At 38.6% G+C, this 27648-nt stretch overlaps 1 protein-coding gene across 5 annotated transcripts in view; it reads right to left on the bottom strand.

Annotated features, from left to right (window-relative positions):
- Positions 1-27648, bottom strand: part of HPS5 (HPS5 biogenesis of lysosomal organelles complex 2 subunit 2) — a 44776-nt gene that overhangs the window by 13577 nt on the left and 3551 nt on the right. For 3 of the 5 annotated variants that reach the window (XM_004263895.3, XM_033408993.2, XM_033409006.2), the window contains exons 2-19: positions 25704-25867; positions 23867-23977; positions 23629-23693; positions 22970-23162; positions 21491-21624; positions 17753-17965; positions 17373-17444; positions 13407-13495; positions 12204-12382; positions 11284-11442; positions 10502-10688; positions 9702-9825; positions 8521-8670; positions 7233-7310; positions 6346-6926; positions 1919-2039; positions 1561-1716; positions 666-785 (exon numbers count right to left, since the gene is read on the bottom strand). In XM_004263895.3, the coding sequence (XP_004263943.1) occupies positions 666-785; positions 1561-1716; positions 1919-2039; positions 6346-6926; positions 7233-7310; positions 8521-8670; positions 9702-9825; positions 10502-10688; positions 11284-11442; positions 12204-12382; positions 13407-13495; positions 17373-17444; positions 17753-17965; positions 21491-21624; positions 22970-23162; positions 23629-23693; positions 23867-23977; positions 25704-25811 (2840 nt within the window). In that variant the 5' untranslated portion in view covers positions 25812-25867. Of the gene's footprint in view, positions 1-665; positions 786-1560; positions 1717-1918; positions 2040-6345; positions 6927-7232; positions 7311-8520; positions 8671-9701; positions 9826-10501; positions 10689-11283; positions 11443-12203; positions 12383-13406; positions 13496-17372; positions 17445-17752; positions 17966-21490; positions 21625-22969; positions 23163-23628; positions 23694-23866; positions 23978-25703; positions 25868-26483; positions 27626-27648 lie in introns of those variants that run through there. The other 2 variants (XM_033408996.2, XM_033409022.2) reach the window with 2 other exon arrangements.

Raw genomic sequence — 27648 nt, 5'->3', positions numbered from 1 at the left:
CTGCAAATCTAGAGCCCGTGAGCCACAACTACTGAGCCCATGTGCCACAACTACTGAAGCCCACGCGCCTAGAGCCCATGCTCCTCAACAAGAGAAGCCACCGCTCACCACAACTAGAGAAAGCCCGTGCGCAGCAACAAAGACCCAATGCAGCCAAAAAATAAATTAATTAAAAGTTTTTAAAATGTACTAGAAAAGCTTTAAAAAAAGAGTCAAAGTTAAAAAAAAATCCTACATCAGGTTACATCTAAAAATCCCTTGGCAAATTTCTAGGAAGAAAACACACACACACACACACACACACACACACACACACGCACACACACAATTTTCTAACAATTTTCTTCTAACACAGATTTAGTCACCAAGGTCTCTTAATGTTGGTCCATGAAAGAGTTTCAGTAGCCCAGTTTAATTCTCTGCAATCATGTGCAAAATTTTGTATGAATGTGCATTTTTCTGAGAGGAATCATCAGATTCTTAGAGGGTCTGTGATTCAAAAAATGTTCAGAACCACTAAGCAGTACACTCAATCTGATTACTACCATGACTTGAGTCAGTCGCTTCCATAGCTATTCCTGAAGTAAGCCCAGAATGCTATATGTGAATAAACTGGTTCCATTCCAAAGGAGCAGCAGAGCTTAGAAACAGGACTCCTTCTATACCTGGGGTCTCCTTCATCGTCCATAGTGCTGGTGCTTGGGGGAGCATCATGGGACACTGCCAACAGCAGCCAATCCAATCTTAAAGACTCTGGTTGTAGGAGGGACTCAAGGAAGAATGACCTAAGAGAAAGTTGGGGGAAAAAATCACCAATATTCATGCTGAGAAAGGAAAGATAAAATGTGCAGATGTGAAGAAAATGTTATTAAGGGATCGAGACAGTGGGTGAAATAACTTGAAAACTTCTGCTACAAAATGTATAGAAATGCTGGTGAAAATATAATAGCCTTTTAACTGAACAGTTGAGCTTCAAGATAATAAGGAAAATACCAAAGGGCCAAAAAAAAAAGGGAGAAATAAATACCAGTATAGCAAATGTGAACCAATCAGAAGAAACAGAGGGGGGAAGTTGCCATTCTCAATAACCAAAGGACAAGTGTGTTCACTGCCATGTGGAGATAGGAAGTGAGGCCTCAGCCCAAAGAAGTTAAGAGCTGTAACTGAGATCCACCCACAAAAAGCTGGGATATATCACCAACAAAAAGGTGGCAGCAAATCCACTCACTGGCAGAGACAACAAGGAAGCTTATCTGTCTTAGCATAGGCCTTGAAACGGAGTTTAATTTTACACTGTTGATCTGAGAATCTCTGAGAGGGAGAGAGGGAGGCAAGAGAAGTGTGGGTTATGTGCACATTTGTGGTGTGTGCTGTGAATTGTGAAAGAATGGAACACAACTGCCAAAATACTCCTCTTCCATAGCAGGTGCCTCAATCCTGTGGCAGTTAACAGTATAAATGTTCCAACTGCTTATACTAGAGAAACAGTGCCCTATCAAAAGAGAGTCCAAAAAAAAAAAAAAAAAAAAGGAGGGTCCGCAAATATGCTCTCCTTCTCACCGTTGATCTTCAGGCCTTGATTTTACCAGACTGTCTAAATAAGCCAAAAACTGAGCAGGATGATGATGACAAAGTTGCATGACATCTGAAGGCAAAATGGATGGATAAAACCTGATTAAGGATCGAAGGGCAGATTCTCCAAATTTCTCATACAATCTGCATTTAAAAACAAAACATGTTAGTCTCCAACTTCAGTAAGATAATATAACTTGGTTACATTATCTATGTATTTATTAGAAATGAAAATAAATATACTAACAAGAAGCTGCTCAACATGTAACAGAGTAAAACTTTACAGAATGAGACGAAGAAAATGTCTGTGCTTTAGTTCACATAAACAACATATAGGACCACTCACCGGGTAGCATAAGCAATCAACAAAGGACTGTCAAAAGAGACCAAGTCATCCAATAACTTTAATCTCGTTGGAAGGTCTCCTTCTTCCATCTTTATATATGTAGGATTGGAACTTGCCATTTCTAAAAGACAAAGCACACCCCTTTCCCTTCATCTCATAGCAGTAAATATTTTATTCATGAACACATTAATCAACAATCATTAGTCATGCACCTACTGTGTGCAAGTCCCAACATTTGTAAATCATCATAGGAGAGACAAAAATAGAACAAGAGACCACCTCTGCTTTTAAGAACTTTAAAATCAAATTGCGTAATCAAGACAGTATGGCACTGGCACAAAAACAGAAATATAGATCAGTGGAACAGGATAGAAAGCCCAGAGATAAACTCACACACATATGGTCACCCTATCTTTGATAAAGGAGGCAAGAATACACAGTGCAGAAAAGACAGACTCTTCAATAAGTGGTGCTGGGAAAACTGGACAGGTACATGTAAAAGTATGAAATTAGAACACTCCCTAACACCATACACAAAAATAAACTCAAAATGGATTAAAGACCTAAATGTAAGGCCAGACACTATCAAACTCTTAGAAGAAAACATAGGCAGAACACTCTATGACATAAATCACAGCAAGATCCTTTTTGACCCACCTCCTAGAGAAATGGAAATAAAACCAAAAATAAACAAATGGGTCCTAATGAAACTTCAAATCTTTTGCACAGCAAAGGAAACCATAAACAAGACCAAAAGACAACCCTCAGAATGGGAGAAAATACTTGCAAACGAAGCAACTGACAAAGGATTAATCTTCAAAATTTACAAGTAGCTCATGCAGCTCAATATCAAAAAAACAAACAACTCAATCCAAAAATGGGCAGAAGACCTAAATAGACATTTCTCCAAAGAAGATATACAGATTGCCAACAAACACATGAAAGAATGCTCAACATCATTAATCATTACAGAAATGCAAATCAAAACTACAATGAGATATCATCTCACACTGGTCAGAATGGCCATCATCAAAAACTCTAGAAACAATAAATGCTGGAGAGGGTGTGGAGAAAAGGGAACCCTCTTGCACTGTTGGTGGGAATGTAAATTGATACAGCCACTGTGGAGAACAGTATGGAGGTTCCTTAAAAAACTAAAAATAGAACTACCATATGACCCAGCAATCCCACTACTGGGCATATACCCTGAGAAAACCATAATTCAAAAAGAGTCATGTACCAAAATGTTCATTGCAGCTCTATTTACAATAGCACGGAGATGGAAACAACCTAAGTGTCCATCATCGGTGAATGGATAAAGAAGATGTGGCACATATATACAATGGAATATTACTCAGCCATAAAAAGAAATGAAATTGAGTTATTTGTAGTAAGGTGGATGGACCTAGAGTCTGTCATACAGAGTGAAGTAAGTCAGAAAGAGAAAAACAAATACTGTATGCTAACACATATATATGGAATCTAAGGAAAAATAAAAAAAGTCATGAAGAACCTAGGGGCAAGACGGGAATAAAGACACAGACCTACTAGAGAATGGACTTGAGGATATGGGGAGGGGGAAGGGTAAGCTGTGACAAAGTGAGAGAGTGGCATGGACATATATACACTACCAAACGTAAAATAGATAGCTAGTGGGAAGCAGCTGCATAGCACGGGGAGATCAGCTCAGTGCTTTGTGACCACCTAGAGGGGTGGGATAGGGAGGGTGGGAGGGAGGGAGATGCAAGAGGGAAGAGATATGGGAACATATGCATATGTATAACTGATTCACTTTGTTATAAAGCAAAAACTAACACAGCATTGTAAAGCAATTATACTCCAATAAAGATGTTAAAAAAAATCAAATTGGGAGGCAAAGCATATTGGAAGTTTTAAACAAGATAAAGGAACAGATAACCAATACATGACTATTACCATTGAAAATGTGCCCTTTAGGGCTTCCCTGGTGGCGCAGTGGTTGAGAGTCTGCCTGCCAATGCAGGGGACGCGGGTTCATGCCCTGGTCTGGGAGGATCCCGCATGCCGCGGAGCGGCTGGGCCCGTGAGCCATGGCCACTGAGCCTGCGCGTCCGGAGCCTGTGCTCCGCAACGGGAGAGGCCACAGCAGTGAGAGGCCCGTGTACCGCAAAAAAAAAAAAAAGAAAATGTACCCTTTATATATGTAATATATGTATTACATATATAAGCTATTATATATGCAAGCTAATATATATATAAGCTATATTTCTACCATCAATGCCAAATTCTTCAGTTTTTTTCTAGAACTGATATCCCTAATCAATCTTTTGGAACAAAATTAGTTAATTAAATTTAATTAAATTAACTTAAAAATATTTTACCTATTTTTAAAAAACATCAGTTATAGCAAATCTTCCTCCAAAGGAAGATCTGACTTTGGGGAATAGCCGAGTCATTTAAAGCCAAGTGTGTAAATAAAGTGAGTGAAGATCTAGTTAAAACTACTTGTAGTTAAAAAATATGTTTACATATATATGAATCTAAAGTAAAATGAGTTTTTTCAAGAAGTTTTCAACTAGCTCTGAAGATAAATCCCAAAGAACAGTTCCAAAGCTGTTTTCATGATTACAACATCATTAGAAGAGTAGAACCTGTTCAATAGACCATTTCTAAAGAGCCAAACCTTCAATTTCCAATATATTTGTTTAAAAAAAATATCAATTTTTCCCAGTTTCATTATTTCCAATTTGACTGGGTCAGACAGTAAGTGTTTAAAGGGATTTAGAGGAGAAGGCCATCATTTAGAGCATATGAAGTGAGGGAAAGCTTTATGACTGGGTGGGCGCTAAGCCAAACTTATCCCGTTAAATTCAATTTGGAAGCAGCTGCATCATCTCAAACACCCACCACACTTGCTCCAGCCAGCTCTGGCAATAAGTTAACCACTCAGGTTGATGAAGTGGTTATTTTTTTTTTGCTATTTTCCTGTAACCAAGGTTGGGTACAATCACATAATAGAGACAGATATAGCAAATTTCCAGTAAGTAATATCAAACATTTGAACTTATTTGAAAAGAAATAACTCTTCTTACTTCAACATAAAAGACAGTCTACCTCAATTCAGAAAAAGAAGCTGAAATCATGTCTTATGCTTTTAACTGCTAAATGTGAATTGAGGCAGAACTGTAACCATAGATCCTTGTTTCTAGAAACCTTAACGCTCTTTAAGTCAGATAATATAAAAATGTATCTCTACTTGTGACTACTCACTTTTGGTAATGAATGAAAAGTTTGCTTAGAGTCTACATCAATTATTAGAAACATGACATCTGTTATTCAGAGTTTTGAGTTAAGAAAATCCACCTGTTCAAAAACATGGGACTATGTAGTAGAAAGGGCAGGCATGGCCTCTAGGGTATGAAAGCTGGTGTCTACATGAGGATGACCAACAGTGTGACCTTCAGTCAAGTGTGAAGTAGAGGCTGCTGACTGCCCACCAAAATCTCTGAGGCAGACATGCAAGCTCCTGACCCATGTCCATCCTCTTCCTTCTAGACACCTGGAGAGGTCATTTCCCAGACTCCTTTGCAGTTAGGTGGGGTCATGAGATAGAATTCTCACCAACGGAAGAGATGTAAGCCACTACCAGGCCACACCTCCCTGTAAGAGCCTGTCTGCCTCTTCCACATGCTTCCCCCTGGACATAGCAACCCAGTCTTAATCATCAGCCCTAAGGGAGGATAGAGACCAAAAAAATGGAAGGAACTTGGAACCCTGAGTTACCACATGCAAGACAGCTGCCCACTGACCTGGAACATCTGTCCTGGGCTGATATATGAGCAAGAAATAAACTACCATATCTGAGTTATTATATTGTATCTGAATTATTATGAGATATTACAGAAGTTTAGCCTACTCAACTATTATAATCTCTCTGTGCCTCAGTTTCCTTACTTATTAAACAGAATAACACCATCTACTCCAAAGTGTTGTAAGGATGAAATGAAAGAATGCTGGCAAAGTGTTTAGCATATTATCTGGCACTTGGTGAGTACTCAATAAATGGTATATATTATCTCTATATTAGTAAGTTACAAGAGGGACTTTCTGGTTTTCATATATCTGCACTTATAAAATTTTACTTAAACCCAACTTCTCCAACATTGCTGTATCATTTTCTGAATGACTGTGAGAGAAATAAAACTAGCTTCTTATAATAGTTGCAAGAACTATTACAAATTAAATTGAGCTGTAAATCAACTATACTTCAATTAAAAAAAAAAGTGAGCAATCTCAACAGAAAAATAAAAGCAACAAAAGACTAAATTGAGTGGAAAACTGAAGGGATGGTTGACCAGAACAGAGGTGATTTTCTACTTAAATCTTCTTTAAACTCAAAAATGCCAAGATGCTACTGTCCTCTATTGGTAAGGCAATCTGATTATTACCTTTCAATCCTTCAATAAAAGTATCCCAAACACAAGGACTGTTAGTATAACTCAGCTTGATGCTCTCCTTTGCTCTTTTCAAGTCCAGAAGAAAAAAGTACTTCTTTAGGAACTGACAAGCCAGAATTTCAGGAGAGCACTGTTGCAAAGTGTGGTCTACATGTCTACTTGCACTTTTGATCTCAGAATTCAATACATTCAGTTCCAAACACAATGTTGTCACTTCAGCCAGGTCCTTCTGAAGACTGCCTGGTATACTGCATGGAGAACATACTTGAAAAATATCATCATCCAGGGACTCCCTCAGACTATTTACAGAGTCACACGCTGCTTGATCAACAGTTTCTTCATTGCCTAAAGAGTTCCTTTTTTCTTTTTCATCTTCTTCGTCTAATATTCCCTTTTTTGACTCATCAAGCAATAGCATACCCTGGTTTGATTCCATGGATGAGGTGCCAGTATCTGAAATGCCTGAAAAGTCCTTCATGGCAAATGTTTTTTCTAACTGTGAAAGCCACTCCTGTAAAACCATTTTCAGAGACTGTGGTTCAAACAGTACCAGTGGGTCCTGTAGCTTGGTCCTATATAAGACAGACAAGTAAGAAATTTATGTTTTATGTGGTTTTTCAAAAAGAAATTGTTTCATGCTAAATTAGCCTAACAGATACAACATTACTTATCCAGAATAAATGTTACTTTTCAACTGTTTAAATAACAATTATCTCAGTAGCAAGACAACAACACAGAGAACATTACCTTTGTATTAATTCATGAATTTCAATTCCAAATGAAACTGCCTCTGCCCCACACTGTCTCAGGACCACTACTAATGATCTCAAAAAGTCATTCCCACTCTCTATAAAACTTTCTCACCCATAAATACTCACATTGCTTCTGCTGTTGCCATTCTGAGCTCTTGAAACTTGTCCTCTTCTGGAGGTTGACTAGTTACTTCCTCTTTTCCCCTAGAGAAGTGTGAGAAGAGTTAAAGGGGATTAGAACCTTCTTGGGCAAATATTTCTAAGTGCTCACTAAGTGGTTGGTATTGTACTTAATGATACATGAAACAAACAGATGAGTATAAAAAATGGTCCATGGCTTCAAGATGAGTAAGTTCAAGTCAGAGTAAGCCCTAATCAGAAAGAAAGGCAAGAAAACAACTGTAATATAAAAAAGAATAGAATGAATGCTAAAGAGCAGCACAAGCACTGTGATCTGAAAGCACAGAAAAAGGAATCATTATTCTGACTAGGCAATCACGAGAAGCTTTCCTGAGGAGGTGTATTTGCGTTAGGAAAAATGGGGGGAAAATACTGCAGGTGGGAGAAACAGCATGAAGAAAAGTAGTGAGGTGTACACACCCACTTCTGACATGACTAGAATTTAGAGTGCTTAGAAAGACGTGGTTGGAAATGAACCTGGAAAGGTGGGCTAACGTCAGACTGAGGGCTGCCTTAAATGCCACAGCACTATCTACACTTTTTTCCCGATATACATACGGATTCATAACTAAGTTGCTCTAAGGGTAACACACCTTTTTTCTCATCTGAATGTCCAGTCAGTATACACTGGCCCTGTGGGTCTATCTCAATTCCTGTGTGAGTGCTGAGCTTGCCTGCCTCCAATGCCCAGATCCCCTGAATTATGAGAAAAGGCAGAGACCAGATGGACAAGATACTTCACACTGTGCCAGACCAAGGGCTCTGCTACAACTCCACTACATAAGGACTATGCCACCAGCATACCACAGGAAGGCACGTGACGACATTAATGCCAATGCTCTCATCTTACAGGCCAGAGGGCATCACCAACGTCACATGCTAGTCAGAAGCAGAACCAGAACAAGGTCTATATCCTTGGTCATCCTACTCTTACTCTAATACTCCTTCTCTAACATTGCAGAAGTTTGAAGAGATTTGGAGGTGAGGGAAGTTGTTCAGGGGAAAGATGGAAGAAGAGGTGCTAAATTAAAATTCTGTCTCAACAGACTTGTTATGGGTTGATGTAATTTTCCAACACTTACTCTGTGGTATTCAGTTTTTATAAGCTATGCAAATAATCTACAATGAACAGACTCATACATGTGTCTTCTTCAAGACAACATGGTTTATGGCTTTCTTCAAACCGACAATTGTATCCTCTAGAATTTACACAGATTTCTCTGCAATGGCTTACTCAGTGTCTTCCTCCTTTGGGCAAGTGACTGGACCCACATCCTCTTCACATGACTGCTCATCACACCTGGGTTCTGGTCTCACTTTCAGATCAGGGCTCGTATGAAGGGTGCCAATCTTCTCAGTAGTTTTACGCACAAAGCTAGAAACGCTGGAAGTCAAATACCAATAAACTAATATGAAAAGAATCTCATTACTGCCAAGAATGAAAATTTCAGTATCTGAGTTCTCTATGTTCCTGTCAGTCCCTGAAGGCAACTTGGACTTAGCAAGTCTTTCTTTACTTGCTATAAAGAAAGACTCTTTATAGCAACTTCCTTAATCAATCACATATTTCACATAAGGCCCATGTAAAATTTATAATAAGGATTTACTTCATTTATTAAACTACTCTGATTCAATCCTAAAGAAAAGGTCTTTAATTGCAGCTGTGCCTGCAATGTTTCTGTTTACTTAGGCAAAGAAGGCCATGTGAAAACCTGCCCCATCCTAGCCAAAGAATTTCTTCAGGAAACTCAGCTGCTGATTTGTCACAATATATCCTTTGAAAAAGCAAAATTTGTATCCAGTAAAACTCCCATTAGCAGTGAAGGAGCTACAGAAGTCTTCTCTTTCAAACTTAAATGTCTTTTTTTTTTTTTTTACAGAAATCATTAGTATATTCATAATACAGGGACTCAGTGACACATTGGATAATTATTAAGTTATAATTATGAAGACTTTATCCTATTATGGTAAAATGTTTAAGTGGAAAAACTTGGACATAAATTCATGTAAGTCAATTCTGGGCCCATGGAGTAGCTAGAAAGACTTCTGAAGAGTCTTCAATTCTGAGCCCAAACTGAGAAATGATTAAGTTAAGAAATGACTAATGATATATGGAAATTGTTCCTATCAGGGATGAGGAAAAAACATTTTTTAACTTTTGCTCAGCCTGAGGGGGAAAAAAAACACATTTGTAACAACTCAAATATCCAGGTACTCAAACAAAGAGGGAAGATAAATTCCCCAAGATTGAAATGAGAAGTAAACGGCTTCGTATTACAGGCTATATGAGGAATAATCTAGAGACTTTCTTTTTCCTCATTTAAAATGTCTTTCCATTCTCAGCGCAAAAGTGCCTAACATGACAACTGAAGTAAAACCAGAAGTGGGATTAAATGACAAGACTAATGAGTTTACCTTTCCTTGACAGCCTGAAGAGACACAAGAGGAGATGGAGAACGAAATGACAGTGGAATGCCGAAGGGGAGAAAAGTTTCATTCTTATCTGTCTCAAACATCACTGAAGCGTGTGAAACATTGTCTGATGAATGGAATTGGGGAGAAAAAACAAAATCTAATCACATGAAGAGTTTTTTAATCTTTAAAGAAATTCTGAAATGAATGAAGCAAAGGAAATGAAGGATTCAATACCAAAATCACAACTGACCCAAATACAAATGAGTGGAACACAGGTTTTACAAGAAGCATGGGATGGTCCACATATAAAACACTTGGACAGGTACCTTCATTTTTCCTACTATCCCTGAATCCCCACAAGTCAGAAAGGAAGCTTAGAGTCTCTATTAATCTCAACAGTTCAGTCACAGGAGTATTTGAACATCGAAAAGTGAAGGCAATGGCCCCCAAAACTGTAGTAATTTTTCATTCCGAATGGAAAATAATTTGGTTAGGATAAAATCGTTCCACTCTTTTGGTTAATGACCTCCTTTCTTAACCTTTCCAGCACTTTGATGCATGATAATAATTAGGTAATTTACCAATGTTAGCCTAAACAGGAGGGGAAAAAAACCCCAACTAAACATAAATCCATTCTTCTAAAGGTGAACTGATCAATAGGTCTGGATGGAAAGTCTAACAACTTAATAAAAATTATTAACACCTTGTAGAAAACTCTATGCATGAGATAATCTTGGCAAACAGAAGTCACAGAAAATAACTGCTTCACATCAGCAACCAATAAAAGACACATTCCTCACCTTCATTTCCGTGTGAACCACAACACTGATCTGGTTGGTCCTCTTCTTGATGTGAGGTGAATTCTTTAAGTCTCTCATCTTCTGAGAGGGTTTGGCTGTGAAGGGAACAAGAGTCTTCATCTGACTGACTGCCTCTTCTACTATTAATGATACGATAAATACCAGAGTCCAAGATGCTGAAACTTTCCTAAAAAGAAAAAGAATTAAAGAAAAGTTAAACTTTTATAACACGATATAGCTTTTTAAGAGAAAAATCAACATTAAAAGAAACAAGTCATTAACGACAATTATGGCTTATTAGAACAAAATGGTGAGCAAGGTCTAGGCTCCTGGCAGCCAGGTCCCTCTCACCTGCTCATGGCATCATGCTACCATATTTCTCTAGTGGGTCTCCATGAAGTCTGGCTGTGAGAATGTGAGAATGTGAGAATGAGGATTAAATGAGACAATCCTGAGCTGCACTGAGATTCAAGCTGGCATGAAGCATCTGAAATTACATATTAGGGGTAACTTAACTTGCTCTGGAGGCTATATGAGGTATATTTTCAAACAGAACATAATAAACAATGACAAAGCAAAATGCGGCTCTAAGACACACCTAAAAGAAGGCTTCATAAGGTTGTCCAACACCTGAAAGAATGCCCCCTCTTCACCACCACCCCCAAACAATATACAACATGGAAAGGAAGGTAAGTTTTGGGATCCTAGAGGTAAATGAGTACAAACCAATGTAGAACAACCTTACTGTACAGCAAAACCCTTTGAAAAGTGAGAATACCTACATGTGATGAAATGGAGCTTCTTCTACTGCTACAAGCTGAATCCAAAGGTTCAAATTTTAAGATCAATTCTTCCAGTTGGGAAATCAGATCACCATAGGTTGTTAAGTCCAGCTGAGATTTCAAATGTTCCAATTTATCTATAGTCAAAGTTTTTCTTCCCTAATAAAAGGATAAGTAGAACCAATAGGAGAGTTTTCTGTTTGTAATTAAATCTATATTCAAATGGCCAATACATTGAAAGGGGTCTACATAGAACATAAAACCTCAAAGGTGCTTTAAAAGGGCTTTAAAAGCTAGTAAAAGACTTAATAAGAATTCTCCTAGGAGCTAAGAATTTAGAGTTACTGTACATATAATAATTTCACTTAAAACAAAGCCTTGGGCTTCCCTGGTGGTGCAGTGGTTGAGAATCTGCCTGCTAATGCAGGGGACACAGGTTCGAGCCCTGGTCCGGGAGGATCCCACATGCTGCGGAGCAACTAGGCCTGTGAGCCACAACTACTGAGCCTGCGTGTCTGGAGCCTGTGCTCCACAACAGGAGAGGCCGCGATAGTGAGAGGCCTGCGCACCGCGATGAAGAGTGGCCCCCGCTTGCCACAACTAGAGAAAGCCCTCGCACAGAAACGAAGACCCAACACAGCAAAAAATAATTAATTAATTAATAAACTCCTACCCCCAACATCTAATAAAAACAAGGCCTGAAATTCAAATAAATTTGTGGGTAAATTTGATTTTTTTTAATGGAAAGTATACAGTTTTTCTCACCCCCATCCCCACTCCAATTTTATCTGTCATGTTTCCTTTGGGGATTTACTGCTGCTTAATCAGCAGGCTAATAAAGACAAGCAACTGCATAGCACAATCCTGCAAGTTAGAATGGTTTTAACAACCCAGATGAACATGTAACCTTTCTGACTCACTCTGCTGGCAATGACGGAATTCTGGAAAAGACAGCAAGTTTGAGCAGCCAGGTTCCACAGGCCTCTCCTTAGCAGGCGTTCCACACAACGTTCCACAGATAACAGGGAAAGATGGGAGACCTTCCCATTTAGGTGCAAACAGAACAGCTCATTCTTACAGACAGCCACATCCTGAATATCTACAAAAACCACAGGGGTGAACACAGACATTAACCAAGTACTCCTTTTCCATTTTTGCGATGGCTGAAATTATTCTAATAGATTCATTTTCTATATAGGGTTTGGCTTGATTGAATTTCACCTCTATTTTTATACTTGCATTTCAATGAAGAAATCATATCTTAGACACTATTCTTTTAAAAAAGTTCAAGAATAAAAGAGACAGAGAAAGAAACATCTCTCTGATCTAAAATCCTGTTTTTAAAAATGCTATGTTTTGTGAAAAGAAATTGGGACTTTAAAAGGGGGTACTTCGGAGGCCAGACTGTCACATTTCTGAGTTACAAATCTGATACCAGTAACAGATTTCAGTGCAGTATGTAAATCAACAAACTGTTCGTGAAAAAACACCTGTCTTGGCAGAATACCATGAAATGACCTAAAAAACTAGTTTTCACGGGACACCTTTAGGAAACTTAATTCACGAGAAATCAGTATGTAATGGTTCCTTCATCTTTTTTATGTTTTTACAAAGTAGAAAATGACTCAAAAGTCAGGATACACTCTCTGAGCAGTCATGTTAAAAATGCTAGATTTATTTCCTCCATTTCTGGTTTAAACCAGAAGAATACAGAGATTGACTTTCTCTGCCTCAGCCACATAAAATGGCTATTGTTCCCACAAGGACTTTTCAACCCTAAATTATTAAGACACAAAACAGGAGTTAAAGCAAGACTTCTAACAGGGATAAATATTCAGGGTAAGTAGAGGGAAAAATTAACCCACTCAATTCTTAGCAGTGGTTGCTAATATTTAAGAATAAATGAAAATTGTATTTAAAATAACTAAATAACTATACATAGATTCACAAATGTATACTTCGTAAGTATCTTATAATGGGATACACCTATGATGTTAATCTTTAAAAGAAATGTCACCTCATTCTATTTTCTACTTCTTACACTGCAAGAGAATCCTCCTACAATAATTAAATCTTTCACAAGCATGCGATTAAAAATTACATAGGAAGAAAAACACAATTACCCTTGACTTCACTCCAAAGAAGAACTTGAACATTCTGAGGAAGGAAAATATAAATTCCTCTTTCTGTCCAAGTCAGCACACAATGCTCACTGCAAGAGAAAATGGAAGAGGTCAAGAGAATTGTAGTTTGCTCGGAATCAGAAGTTTATAATTCCCTGATTTCAGACCCTCACACTAGCTATTAAAGCAAAATCAGCCTGTACAAAGAAAGCAACAGTTGATCCAGCCAATTACATCCTACCACCTCTTTTCTGTCTGTAACAACAAACCAGTAAAAGATAGCATAATATGACACCAAAGCGGGAAAAATTCAGATACACGAAATATCTTCTAGAAAAATAAAAGGCTGGTATCTTACCTGACATTTATTAAAGTATCTAAACTTCCCATATCTGGTATGACATCTAAAACAAAGACTAAACATCACATCTAACCACCAATCACTGCTCTAGTGAGCCACTTTTAGGGAGGATAATATATATATATTTTTAAATGTGTTTATTATTTATTTGTTTTGGGCTTCATTGGGTCTTTGTTGCGGCGCGCAGGCTTTCTCTAGTTGCGGCGAGCGGGGGCTACTCTTCGTTGTGGTGTGTGGGCTTCTCGTTGCAGTGGCTTCTCTTGTTGAGGAGCACGGGCTCTAGGCCTGCGGGCTTCAGTAGTTGTGGCTCGCGGGCCCTACAGTGCAAGCTCAGTAGTTGTGGCGCACGGGCTTAGTTGCCCCGCGGCATGTGGGATCTTCCTGGACCAGGGCTCGAACGTGTCCTCTGAGTTGGCGGGCGGACCCTTAATCACTGCGCCACCAGTGAAGTCCCACGGAGGGCAATATTTTGATGTCCTTAGTTGTATGTGGGCAATAAAAGGTTGAAAACTACCAGTCAACTATGGGAGTTTATTTTTTTCATTAAAGGCTATACCAATATTATCTAACCTTGTAGCATCTCATCAAGATAGGAGTGTTATCCCTATTTTATAAAAAAGAAAAACTGAAGCCCAGAGAGATAAATAACATGTTGAAGCCCATTCAGTATGAATACGGAAGAGTCAGAATTTATACCAAGGACTGTCTGGCTCCAAAACCTGGACTTTTTTCTCCATACCTCACAGAAGCTACTTCTACCCTCATTTATCCTCACTGACCCACCCACTGTTATCTGGAATCCTGATCATTCCACTTAACTACATTCTTGGAAAGTCACAGATCTCCTCAAGGCCAAACCCAATAAACTACTTTCTCATTTTCCTTCTTGATCCCCAAGCAGAGGCCAACTCTGCAGACTGTTCCTTCCTTCCTGAATCTCGCCTTCCTAGACTCTGGACACTACTTCTTGGTCCACCTTCCTTTCCAGTCCTCTGGTACTCTCCATCTCTGCTCATCTCCTTCTATACTCCTTTGCTCATATATCTCATTTACTCTCTCGAGGCTGCTATTATTTTTTTATACACCACTGGTAATCCCCAGTCAGAGCATTCCCCATATATAACAGTCTCATTCTAGTCACTACTTAAGCATCAGCAGCAGTTCTACTGCCCTTTGAAATCCTCCCCGACAGCCCACAGCACCCTCCCTCCTGCACGCAACCTATTTCTCATCAACCCTGCTCAAACGGCACTTAATCATGTATTGCACTGTCACAACTCTTACTTTTTATTGTCGTTAAATATTTTCTAGAAATAAACTACATCTCTCCAACGAACTATGATCTTGAGAACAGGGACTTTTTTTTTTTAAGTTTATGCCTCCAAGAGTACTAAAAAAGGTAACATGTGGCGATGAAACTAAGGGCGATATTTAACGGGAATTCGGTCCTCACACAAATGTTAAACATTTTGCCAATATAAGATCAGATCACTGTCCCTATGGGAAAGTAATCTTTGTCACAAAGAAGGAAGAAATGGTCAGAATCCTAGTCCAAAATAAGTAAAATTAGAAGGCTGCCTTTAGGAGCCAGAGGGGAAAAAAACCCCAGAGGCCAGAAGATCCCTGAATAAAGAGACACAGGATCAGGATTTTGACACTGAACTTGACATGCAGCTTGGAAAGATTCCTTAAGAATAGGTGGGGGGGTGGGGGGGACTAATATCAGAGCTGAGACTTGGTAATTTACACACCCCTCATCCCCTTCCCCTTCACTGATAATAAACAGACAGGGACACAAGCCTAACATTGTTTAAAGAGTTAAGGAAGAGAAAGTGACATCAGTGTACCCCAAAGAAAATGAGGCATACAAATTTGCTTCCCTGTAGAATTTGTGGGTGTAACAGTGAAGGTTACCAAAACACAAGTGTACACATGGGAAAAAAAGTAAAGAAAAGCCCTGTATAACTAATGTTTTTTCAAAAAAATCTTTGTGAAACTCTTTAACTTAGCCATTATTTGAGAACCTTCTATGTGCCTAGCACTGTGCCCATAGCAAAGGAGTTGACAATCTGGTACTGGGATGGATATTCATAGTACAGTGAAACAGGGTGGTGACAGAGAAATGAACAAGATGTGACAACAGTGCAAGGGAATAAGTGTCTAACGCGAGTCACTGGAGGAGTCCGTAAAAGCTTCAAAGTGGCATTAATTATTGCTTAAGCTGAGGAGTAGGCAGAGCCAGATCATGCAGGGCTTTGAATGCTATGGCAGGAACTTGTATGGGAGCTTTAAATAGTTTAACTCAAAGGAAAAACACTACCAGGAGAACCAAGCAGACTGGCCTTGCCATTAGAAAACATACTCTTGGGTAGGGGACTTCCCCACACCCCACATATCACACCACAGCCAACAAATGTCAAGTGTCTATGATGTGCCAGGCATTATGCCAAACACTGAGAATAACACAGTGAACAAAACAGACATGATGCCCTCAAGGGCCTTACTGTCTAGGAGTAAGAGAGGCATAAATACTGTTTGAATATGTAATTATAAACTGTGGTAAGTGCCGTAAAGAAAGAGTTTTTAATATGCTTTATCTAACTATGGGCAAATAAATAGTGGTCTTTCTCCCATAACTTTTAGGATGAATTATGGACTTGTGAAAGAGTTATACTGTTTATAATTTATTTTCAAATATTGCATTATAGGTAGTGTGACATACACATACGTTAGTTAGGGGCAGTTAGTTAACATTTCAAGTGTTTTTTAAAATTACATTCAAAGCACGGTTAGTTAGCCTTTGAAAGAACTCGATCAGGAGCCAAGCTCCAGAGTACCCTATGCCAGCTCTAAATAACATTCTCTGAATCTGCATTAGGGATCTTATTAATTAGCTTAAGAGATATTAGAAATAATATTCTGCTGTTGAAATAAGAAGGGTTCAAGACACACAGATTGACTGGAAATCATACGCTGGCATGCCCATGCTTGTAGAACAAGTTGTAAGAACTGGCAAGCCCAGCAGTTGATAGCTTTAAGTGGCACTCTGTGCTGCCACTTAATAGTGGACTTTTTTGTACCTAATCCAACTAGAAGGCTAGCTGAACTCAGATGTTAAAATATGGCTGGCTGGATCCACCTTGAGCAGATCTTTCATGCAAAGTACCTGAAGAATAGAGAGCTGAAATTTCACCAAGCTTACAAGAACAAGTTCTACAACTACTTTTGTGCCTGCCTACTAAGAAACATACATATGCAGCAGACTTCAGTCTGAGACTTGCTTTCACTGGAATATTCCACTAGGGAGAGGAGGTTATGAAAGAATGTGTATCTACAGCTCTGAGCTCTAATTTGTCAAAAGTTCTCGACAACTGTGAAGTGTCCAACTGGTTTAGGCCAGTTCAAAACAGAAAGGGAAGCATATTTCTATGCTTTTTTTCATTCCTCTTCTATGTAGAACACTTCACATAACACAGTCATTTCCTAATTTTCTAAAAATGATTTAGTACAAAAACAAACTTGAAAAGCTAACTACCTTGAACAAGAAACAAAGAGGAAAAGTTAAGTGTTAATTTTTTTTTAAAGGATCGAAGGGAGAAACTTACCTAAGATGTAAGAGTTTGGGGAAAGACAAAGACTGGGAGGATCCAACCGTATGATCATACTGAGGTTCTGATCTAGGAAGTAAACATGATTAATGATTTAATCAAAATATAAAAGTATCTTTTTCCCTATATAGGAAAATTTCTGCCTCCAAAACAAATTCAAGAGCCTAACTGCATTTACCCTTATTGAATTTGCTTTAAGCATATGAAAGATAATTGATTAAAGACTTTTTGGTTTCTCTGAATCTTTTAATAAAAATTCTACTTCACTCTTAAAAGGCATGATAAAATCTTTAACTCATGCAGAATATCAGAGGTTTCAAACCAAACCCTCCCTGTAAGTTCCTCAAATACTCCCTACTGGCCATACAAATCATTACCTTAGATTAATCACAGGAAGAGGTGGTGATGAGAGGAGTTTCTTAAACTGATGTGTACTTATAACTTCTCCATCAAAGTTCACTTCCCACATCCTGGAGCCAGGGCGGGCACAGTATATTAGGGGCTGCTGGCTGGCAGAACATCTTCCAGGGAAGAAACAAGCTCCGTATTCTCCATCTCTTTCCTTGTTTCCAATTTTCCAAAATTTTTCTCTAATACCCGACCCCCGCAGAAAAGAGAAAGCATGTTTACTCACAAAAAAGTCAAAAGCAATGGCACTACATATCGGCATGGCCATAATAACCCCACCTACAATGTCCCCTCTCTCCTCATATTAGCAATTTACTGGAAAGAACAACAGAATGGAAAGGTCAAAATAGGGTTCTAGCTCTGATTTGCCATTAACTATTTCTGTTACAGAAAGCAAATGACTTCAAGTTAGTACTCAGTTTATTATCCACAGAATGTGAATGCTCTTTTCAAAACTAAAAAGTAAGTGCTACCAAACCATTTCCTACATCCTTAAATCCTACTGACTGCTTTCCAAATCACCTTGTTCTTTGGCCACTCCATGGAGGCTACTGATCTGCCCTGTCTCCAGGCCACTCCTCGGCCACATATACCCAATAAATGCCTCACTCTTTCCTCAAAATGCTAAGTCCTTCTGAAAGGCTGTACCTTGGAACATTCTGTTCCCTGAGGGTTACCTGAGCTAGATATATAAAAGAACTGCATATACAAAACTGCCTGAGAACATGGAAGGTGAGAATGAGGATATCTCTTTCCAAACACTCCTTTACTTATTCTTCATAAATTAACTCCACCATTCCTCCTCTGACAGACTTCCTTGACTCCTATAAGCAGAAGGATATGCTTCCCATGCTATGTTTTCAAAGCATTCACCACGTTACATATGGCAGTTGTGTCTATTTGAACAGTAGATTATGACTTTCTTCAGGACAAACGTCATTTCTTTTTCCTCTTTAGCTGAACTCCCAGTGCACAGCACAGTAGCTGGCCCACGGAAAGCACTCAGTGCCTTTTGTGCTCCATATACTCAAACTGTTTATTTGGACAATGGCCTGATATGGTCTCTAGCATGAACTTCCTACGTGACCTTAGATAATTCAATAAATATCCCTGTACTTATTTGCTTTATGAATAAAATATAACATCAGCTTTACTAGAAGAACATGGATGTGAAAGTGCTTTAAAATGTATACAGAGCAATACAAGAAGTTACGGTTTTATTACCTATGTTCCTTATTTGGGAAATAAAATATATTTCTTGCTTACTTCACACCCTCTGTGGTGCTTAACAACAGTGCTACTAATTCAGAGGAGTGCAATAAATATTTCCTGAGTAAACCAATGCAGTCAACTCATTCTCATTTGCATGCTCATTAATCTTGCTTTCCACATTTTCAAATGACATGTGACAGGCACAAGGCTAGGTATTTCCTATACATTATCTTAGTTAATCCTTAAAACTACCTCTACATTCTGGATGGGGAAACTGACATTTGGCAAGGTTTAAGAAGTGGTAGAACTAGAACTTGAAACCATATTGTCAGGCTCCCTTATCCAATGTTCTCTCTACTACAACATAATTCTTTGTTTCTGTTTGTTCTATTTCCTCCTGGGATCCACCCTGTTCATTAACAATACTGACAGAAAGTAGCAGGAAAAGCAAACTCATACCTCACTTCCGTTAGTTATTAGGAGCCTTTGTTTAAAAAAGAAAAATGCTTCTTTGTTTGGAAGGGAATATACCTTGAAACAAAACTTAAAACATACATAAAAATTTTCAATTATTGTACTATCCATGTACCCCCAAACTGAATTCTAGCTAACAAAGTAGGCATTTCTAAAACATGTTATTTTTGCAGTTAGTTACTCTCATAACCAACTCTAGCCACAATCCTGTAAAATGGGAGCATAAATGATTAGCAACTGTACTGCACACAGGGAAGAATAAGCCTCCACTTAGTTAGCTCTTTATACCATTTGACTAGATTCTCAAAACAACCCCAATAAGGTGTTCATTCAATGCAGTGTTTTGACCATTTGTCAGAATTTCAGCCAAATTTCTGAATTGGGCTGTTTGGTAAACTCGAAAACCTATAGATGAAGAAAATTTGAGAAATTTGTGAAGCTAACAAATATTTTACCAAAATCTCAAGGATGGATTTAATGGCCAAAGGTCCAATGTCAAAGAATATACTAGAGGTAACAGGAAAGGCACAAAATCAAGACAGAAAGATTCTAGTCTGCCTCCTCCCAGCTGCATGATGTGAGGCAAGCTCTATCACTCACTAGGCTTTCTGATCTGCAAAAATGAAAGAGTGACACTACATGATCTCCAGTTCTGTAAGTCTAACTTCATCACCGATCTACAGTCTGAAATAAGTCAGAACCAAGTACACCATCCTTCCTACTAATTCCAGGTAAACTGATCCTTCGCATCTCAAAGCCTTGCCCCTCTGCTGTACAGCTACGTTCTCTGATACCAGACATCTGCAACCTACTATTACTGGTCTCCTTCCCACATACCTTTCTCATCCCAAGAAAATTTTTAAAAAGTGCATCCTCTCCTCATCCTTCCCTCTACTAACCCTGACAGTCAACATACATTCCTTCAAAACTTTTGGAGTCCAGCCTCCTACTTTCTAGAATAGCAGTCTTCTAACTGAGATACAAGAACCCCTGGAAAAACATAAAAAGTTTCCAATCCTTGATAGTTCTAAGGGAATCAATTTCCAAACCCTGATTTTCTACATGTACACTTTCTTAAAATGATCTGAGAACCCACATACTTAATCAGTGTGACATTTAAGGCTGTCACTCTCCATGTGGTGCTAATTTACCAACGTGATCTCCCACGACTCCCCTACTCAAGCCAGAGGACACGTTTTAGAATATGCCTAATTCTTTCTTACTTCTCCCCAAGACGCTGTTCCTTCCTGCTAGAATATCCTATCCCCTCTTACCTCTCTTCCTTCAAACTTCGCCTATTAAATATCCTCAACAAATTACTGAAGCTGGCTAGTGGGCTCACAGTGGTTTATTATGCAATTCTCTCTTCCTTTGTGTGTGCTCAAAATTCTCCACAATAAATTTTTAACAGAAGGGCTGGGTCCTGAGGAATATCCTAGCTGGACAGGGCCAATGGAGGGGGAAAAAAATGCCCAGTGAATATTTCCCTGTGGTGAGAATGGCTGAAGAACTTAAACACAGCAATACACAACATTCATTTCAAACCATTTCCTATTCTGTTCTGGTATTTCACAGCTACCGCCAATATACTCCTTTGCCATTCATTGGACCTTTGGTTCCACTGTTGAGATTTCATTAAATATCTGTCAGCTTCATAAAGTTCTTATTTTTCATCCAATTTTACCCTATAGTAAAATTCTATTAAATACACAACAAATTTCAACAACAACAAACTCAATCAAGGAAGACTTCCCAATTCCCCATATAGAAACAGGCCTCTGTTCGGTCTTCCCACATGACACTTAGACCAGGCTTCTTGGTAGAGTTAACTGAATATTTGTCTTAGTCACCCACTGGACTATGTCACTCTCCTCTACCTCCTCTCTACTCACTAACATCAGCTTGCACACAGGTGGTTCCTTATCAATATCTGTATAACTGAATTGAGGGGTTTGGGCGAGATGACTTCTTTCCAGGACTAAAATTCTGTATTTCCAATGACTCATGGTTAGTCAATATACCTCTCAGTATCACATAAGAAGCATCGAGTAAGTGAAGATATAAGTAATCTTCCATCCAAATAATCTAACTGGACAACACAGGAGTCAACTGTTGTTATTGTGTGAACAGGAAACATCACAAAGGCAGCAGCCGCCTAAAGGGGATGTGACAAGGAAATAAAGTTTATTTATCTTTACGTATACACATAATTCCCTTCTCTTTAGAGAGAAGGGGATTATGTGCTTTTACATGAAAACAGCTTAGACAGCAAAATAAAAACTTTAAATGGGCCAAAATTAATTTGCCTGTTAGAATATCAAGTTTCACTCATTTAAGTTTTGTGAAAAAATTTGCTACATAACTGCAGAAGAGAATTCTTAAGGCTCTGTTTGTGATTATCTATTCTTAGAAGCTGGAAAGAAAAAGATGAAGCAAGTTTTAGAATACGTGAGACAATTTTTCACCTGTAGACAGTACTTCTCCCTTTGGAAAAAAGACAAATTAGAGCTGTAATAAGTGTAGAATTCCAACTGTATATCAAAAATATGTTAGGAATCAAGTAGTAACCTTGATGGGTCATCATGAATATTTAATTAATACATCAAGAATATTCTGATGTGTTAATTAAAATAACTTAGCCAATAGTAGTTAGATCTCTTCTTCTCTACCAGGATCCTACATGCAAATAAGCCAATGAGAGACAAGTCCCCCATTTCTGATATCATAGCTTTGGAGGAGAGGGACAGCGAGGAGCAGGCTGGCTCTGCCTTAATGACACACTGGAGCATTCTGTTAGGATAACTTGAGATTCAACTTTTCTACTCCAACAACTGTGGCAGGAAGCCTGGGGAACCACACTGCTTAGCGTAATCCAGGAGATGTCTTTAAGATTCCATTCACAACAAGTTACATCCATCCTGAGAAAATATACCTAGACCCATAAGTTTCTTCTAACCAGGGACCAGGAGAATAGGACCCTGGGCAATTGGTACCATTTCTATGTTTGCCATTTTATTCACACAACTAATAAACAGGCATCTTTTCTTTTTTCTTTCTTTCCTTTTTTTTTTTTTGGCTGCGCCATGTGGCATGCAGGATCTTAGTTCCCCGACCAGGGATCGAACCTGTGATCCCTGCATTGGGATCACGCAGTCTTAACCACTGAATCGCCCGCGAAGTCCAGCCATCTTTTCTTTCTTAACAGCCTAGTATTAAAGGATGCTTTACTTAAATGAGCCATGAAGGTGAATTATGGAGTAATATAATAGACAACTGCAAATTACTGAAGTTAGCTCACAGAAGCCATTCTGTAACAGTGTCAAGCTAAACCAGGGTACCATATGCACTACATGCAAACAAGTCTTCTCAAAATTCATAGTCTGGGCTCTAGATCAGTCCCCAAGAGATACAGTAGGTCAAATTGTGTCCTTTAATTGAAATTCTGTGAGACAACACCTTATATCTCACCTACATACACAAAGAACTGGACTGGTTCTCACCTTTGCTTGTTTAGAAGTGTTGAGTTTGATGGCAGAAACTTTCCCCATATGATCACCTATAAAAACTCTAAGAATAGCTGTATCCCAACAGAGAGCTGTAACTTTTCGGCCTTTGTGTTCTGAAGACACATAAATTCGTTCTGGTTTCCCACGACGCTCTTGATTTAATTCCCAAACAACTACAAGACCTTGACTGCAAGTATTGAGACACAAAAGCAAATTTTTGGCAATGGTGAAAAAGGTACAATTTCAATGCATCACAATATCAACTATGTTAAATATATAAGCAAATTCTTATTCTTCAGAAAAGAGGAAGTAGAAAGCCAAGGTATTAATTTCCTTGCTTTAGTCCACCAATCCAATATAATAGGAGAACTTAGATGTTCTAAATTATCCCTGTTACCTTTCTCTTTTAAGGTCACAGAAATGTTGTTGCCTCATATTAGTGTTTTCCACAGACCCTAGGGTGACCAAGTGTCCATCCTGGTTTGCTTGCGTCTAAGAGGTTTCCTAAGACACGGGACTTTCAGTGCTAAAACAGGGTCAGGGTCAGGCCCAGGCACACTGGGATGGCTGGTCACCCTAACAAACACACAACTACATTTGTCAACTTCAAATGCATTTGGAAAAGATCAGACAGTTTTAGAACAGTTTCTTACCTGGTAGCCACAGCAACATAATCATCATCATGTAAACAACAGGCGACCTGAGAAATTGTACCTTCCTAGAGCACAAAAGGAAAAATATTAGGCAGCTCCTCAAAAATGGGTAATTTTTTACTTTTAAATCTCAAGTTTTACCTTCTTCTTTTAGTCCAAATGATCATTGATAATGGAGAAATTCAAATTTATGAAAGATACTCCGGATAGTACGTGACAGGGCTACCCTTAATCTTACCCTGTGCGAAAGAAAAAGCCTGTGCTTCCATCCTTCTTTCTGAATGAGATTGAGTCCTCCTCCTGAACTGCCCAAAGCCAACCATTTTCGAGACACAGCTATGCTCGTGCACTAAAAAACATGGCAACAGACAAGTGTGAAACTGTCACAGTCATTTAACAAATAAACTATGTACTGGAAATAAATACTGAGGCTCTGTGTCAGGTTCCTCCCCGCACCCAACCCACCTGCCCAGTTAGACACCACATAATGGCACTCAAGCTCTTATTCTAGATAGTGAAAGATACAGAAGAAAGAACATTTTGGTTTTAAATTTTTAATTGAATCTCAAAATTGCTGAATAGGTTCAATTGTATAAATGAGTAATTTTCCCTTGGCAAAAGCCAGTTACTAGCCCATTCATCTTCTGTGCAATTCAGCTAGCTCATTCCAATACTGACCACAATGATGGAAGATCAAGTAAGTCTCTAGGGGATAAAGCAACCACTTTAATCACCTGCTCACATAAATCACTTCTCGTCTGTATAACCAGCACAAAATGTCCACAGCTTTGAGAGCAAGTGAGACTGCAGAGGACACAAATGCAAGTCAGTGTACTATTACATCTCCCCACACCTTCAGCCTACTGATTCTTCTCCTTACCCACCAGAGAAAGCAGTGGCCAGGCTGTGCCCAATACCCTGTGACAAAAATTATTGGTTGGTGAACGAACAGGAATTCCCAATCCTCTTCGAACTTGTTGCTTTCTACCGTAGAAGCTGGAAAACCTAAATCTTCACTTACCCAGTTTCTTTTGCAGCTAGGGGGAGCCCTGTGACTCAAATCCAGCTACTAAGACTAAGCCCTACTGGGGCTTCCCGGAAAGCTTTGCCCTCCCAGATAAATGGCCGAAGCTGAAGAGAAAAAAGCCTTTGTCCTCGGCCACCTCTTTCTTGCTTGAGATGCTAATGGAGACATTAAGACTGGAGCCAGGACACTTATCTTGCAACTGTGACCAACAGTCAATATACAGATGATGGTAGAACAGGAAAGATGGAGAGCCTGGGTCCTAAGGAATATCAAAGGCCACTACACTAAACCCAGAAACGATAACCTCCAACCAGGTTATAAACACCTTTACTGCTTAAGATATTATTGAGAAGGTTTTCTGTAACTTGCAGCTAAAAAACCTCTGATATCAACCCTCATAATTGTTGTCCATATTACTTTGCCTATTACTTCCTATTTTCCCTTTGCTCAGAGGCTAGAAAGGTGCTTTGGGGTGGGAACAAAAGGGTAAGAATGAAATTATTTTGGAATTGGTTATGAAACTGTTCTTTACCATGTCATTCCTGAGTTTATCAAATGAATTCAAGGTTCGAGGGAAGCACATACTCCTTCCCACAGAGCTAATTTTTAGCTAACTTTGTAAAGCTAATTTTTAGCTCTGTTCCCTAAAACAGAGGGGGTACATCAAACTCCTTGTTTTGGAACAAACTTAGTTTAATAGCAATGGTTCGTGTTGCTCAAAATGCAATGGGGTATACTCATTTATACTATTTTATTTTCAACTGAATACATTACTTTCTGAGAGAAGACAGCAAGATTAGAGGCGGGAAAATTCAGTAATCTATATCATAGTTTCCAAGGATGGGAAAGAAGAATTCAAACGATTGCTTGAAAAATAAATCAAGAAAGCACTATGAACATACTACTGCTATGTGAGGTATTACTAGCACAGGTAAGAACACCCAAGATTCTATAAAACATAAAGAACGGGGTCGGAGGGGCACGTAACCGAGAGCACACAAAAATATGAACGTGAAAATAAAACTGATATAAGGATCACGAAAATCACCTTTAGACGAGCGGAGTCCAGCCTCAGGGCTGAAAGTAATGGATCCAGAGACTCAAATTCTGCAAGAACATGGTTGTAGGACTCTGGTATCACTGGCACGAAAGTCATTTACCCAGAAAGATGAAACTACGTTGAGGGATAGGCACAGTATTCCTGAATAAAACCTGCAAAAATATAATTTAAGAAGCTCACCACTCCTTCAGCAAGCATTTAATGAACAGGTGGAGAAAACAGGGAAACATGAGAAAGGGACAAGGGTCCCTATTCTGGAGCTCCTTGGCATCTAGGTGGAAAGAAAACAACGCAGGTGACATAGGTGACCATCAGCTTGTACTGATTATTCCCTGACTCCTAAAACTCCCACAGAACGAAATCCAGATTCTCAAGGCCCTCCACAATCCTATCCCATTCTATTTACCTAACAGTGTGAACAGATAGAATAGACGCTTGCAGGATATAAGGGGAAATTTTGTCAAGCTCCTCTGTGGTAAAATAGCACCTCCAGCTGCAATTCTTTGAGCTGTAAATCTTCTGCTTTTAAGTCTCTTGTTAAATTCAATGGTTATCAGCCCACATTTTAACCGTGCTTAATAGGAAAGGGCGTCTGGATAGCTTTCTCCAGCCTGTGAATAAGTGAAAAGTCAGGTGTGGGGAATTAGGCAGAAAGAGGAATAAGAGCTTCAATAAGAGGCCTGATAGGAAAGAATAGAAATAAGAATACAAGGTAGCAAATGCCAACTACCCAGTGAAGACTTTGTAAACTAACACAAGAGTTCTTACCTGTTCAACAACTCTCAAGTGTACATTTTTGTCAAATTATACCAGTTTCCAGAAGAAAGCAGAGTTTAAGAAAATTCTATCCATTAATTTTAACTTTTCCTCAATCCTTTGTTGCCTACCAAATTGAGAATAAAAAACAAATACTACAAAAAAATTCAGAAACAACTGTTTATGCTTAATTGTTTTTAATTTATACTTTGTGGTTTTAATTTTTTTTTTCAGAAACACATGTATTCACTCACTCATTTATTCAACAAATATATACTTAGCACCAACTATGTGCCAGGCATTGTTCTAGGTCCCAGAGATAAAACAGAGGACAAAACAAAGTCCTAACGTTCATGGAGCACACTTTCCAGGGGCAAACCATATATAAGCTTACAATACTTTTTACTGCATACACATAATATAGTCTTATTTTCTGCTGGTAATACAGCTGATCTCTGCAAGGAGAATGGTGTTCTGAAAAAACAAAATTCTTTAGTAGTCCTCCTATACTCAAATATTTGAGAATTCCTAATCTAAGAAAAATCTTCTCTCATCCTTTTCACTCATTCATTTTATTAAGTACTGTAGATACAGAAAAATCAGGATTGCTAAGACAAATAGTTTTGCTCACCATCCAGTTCTACAAGAGTTACATCGTAACCCACTACAGTTGCTGACCACCAGTGCACTCTGAGAGGAAATTAACAAAGGATGAGGCCCTCTGCTTTGGGCAAAGCAGGCCCCTCATAGATGTATATCTCAGGAAGAATTTTAATCACCCCAGATTTTCGCACCTTCCCATACATAGAAAAGCACTAACATCATTAACTTGAGAGATCTATTCTTTGTGATTAGCAGTAATCTTTTACCAAGATGTAGGCTTAACTTGCAGTTATTTCCTCGCCAAAAATCATATATAAACTGTCTTCTCTATATACGCTATTGATAGTATGTATAAAATAGATAACTAATGAGAACCTACTATATAGCACAGGGAACTTCTACTCATTGCTCTGTGGTGACCTGAATGGAAAGGAAATCCAGGAAAGAGGGGATATATGTATATGCATTGCTGATTGACTTTGTTGTACAACAGAAACTAACACAATATTGTAAAGCAACTATACTCCAATAAAAATTTAAAAATAAAATAACATAAAATAAACTGTCTTCTCCC

The sequence above is a fragment of the Orcinus orca genome, chromosome 8 (genome assembly GCF_937001465.1).
Source record: "Orcinus orca chromosome 8, mOrcOrc1.1, whole genome shotgun sequence".
Lineage (NCBI taxonomy): Eukaryota > Metazoa > Chordata > Mammalia > Artiodactyla > Delphinidae > Orcinus > Orcinus orca.
The sequence above is the reverse complement of the archived record's forward strand: the minus strand, read 5'-3'. Positions and strand labels throughout refer to the sequence as shown.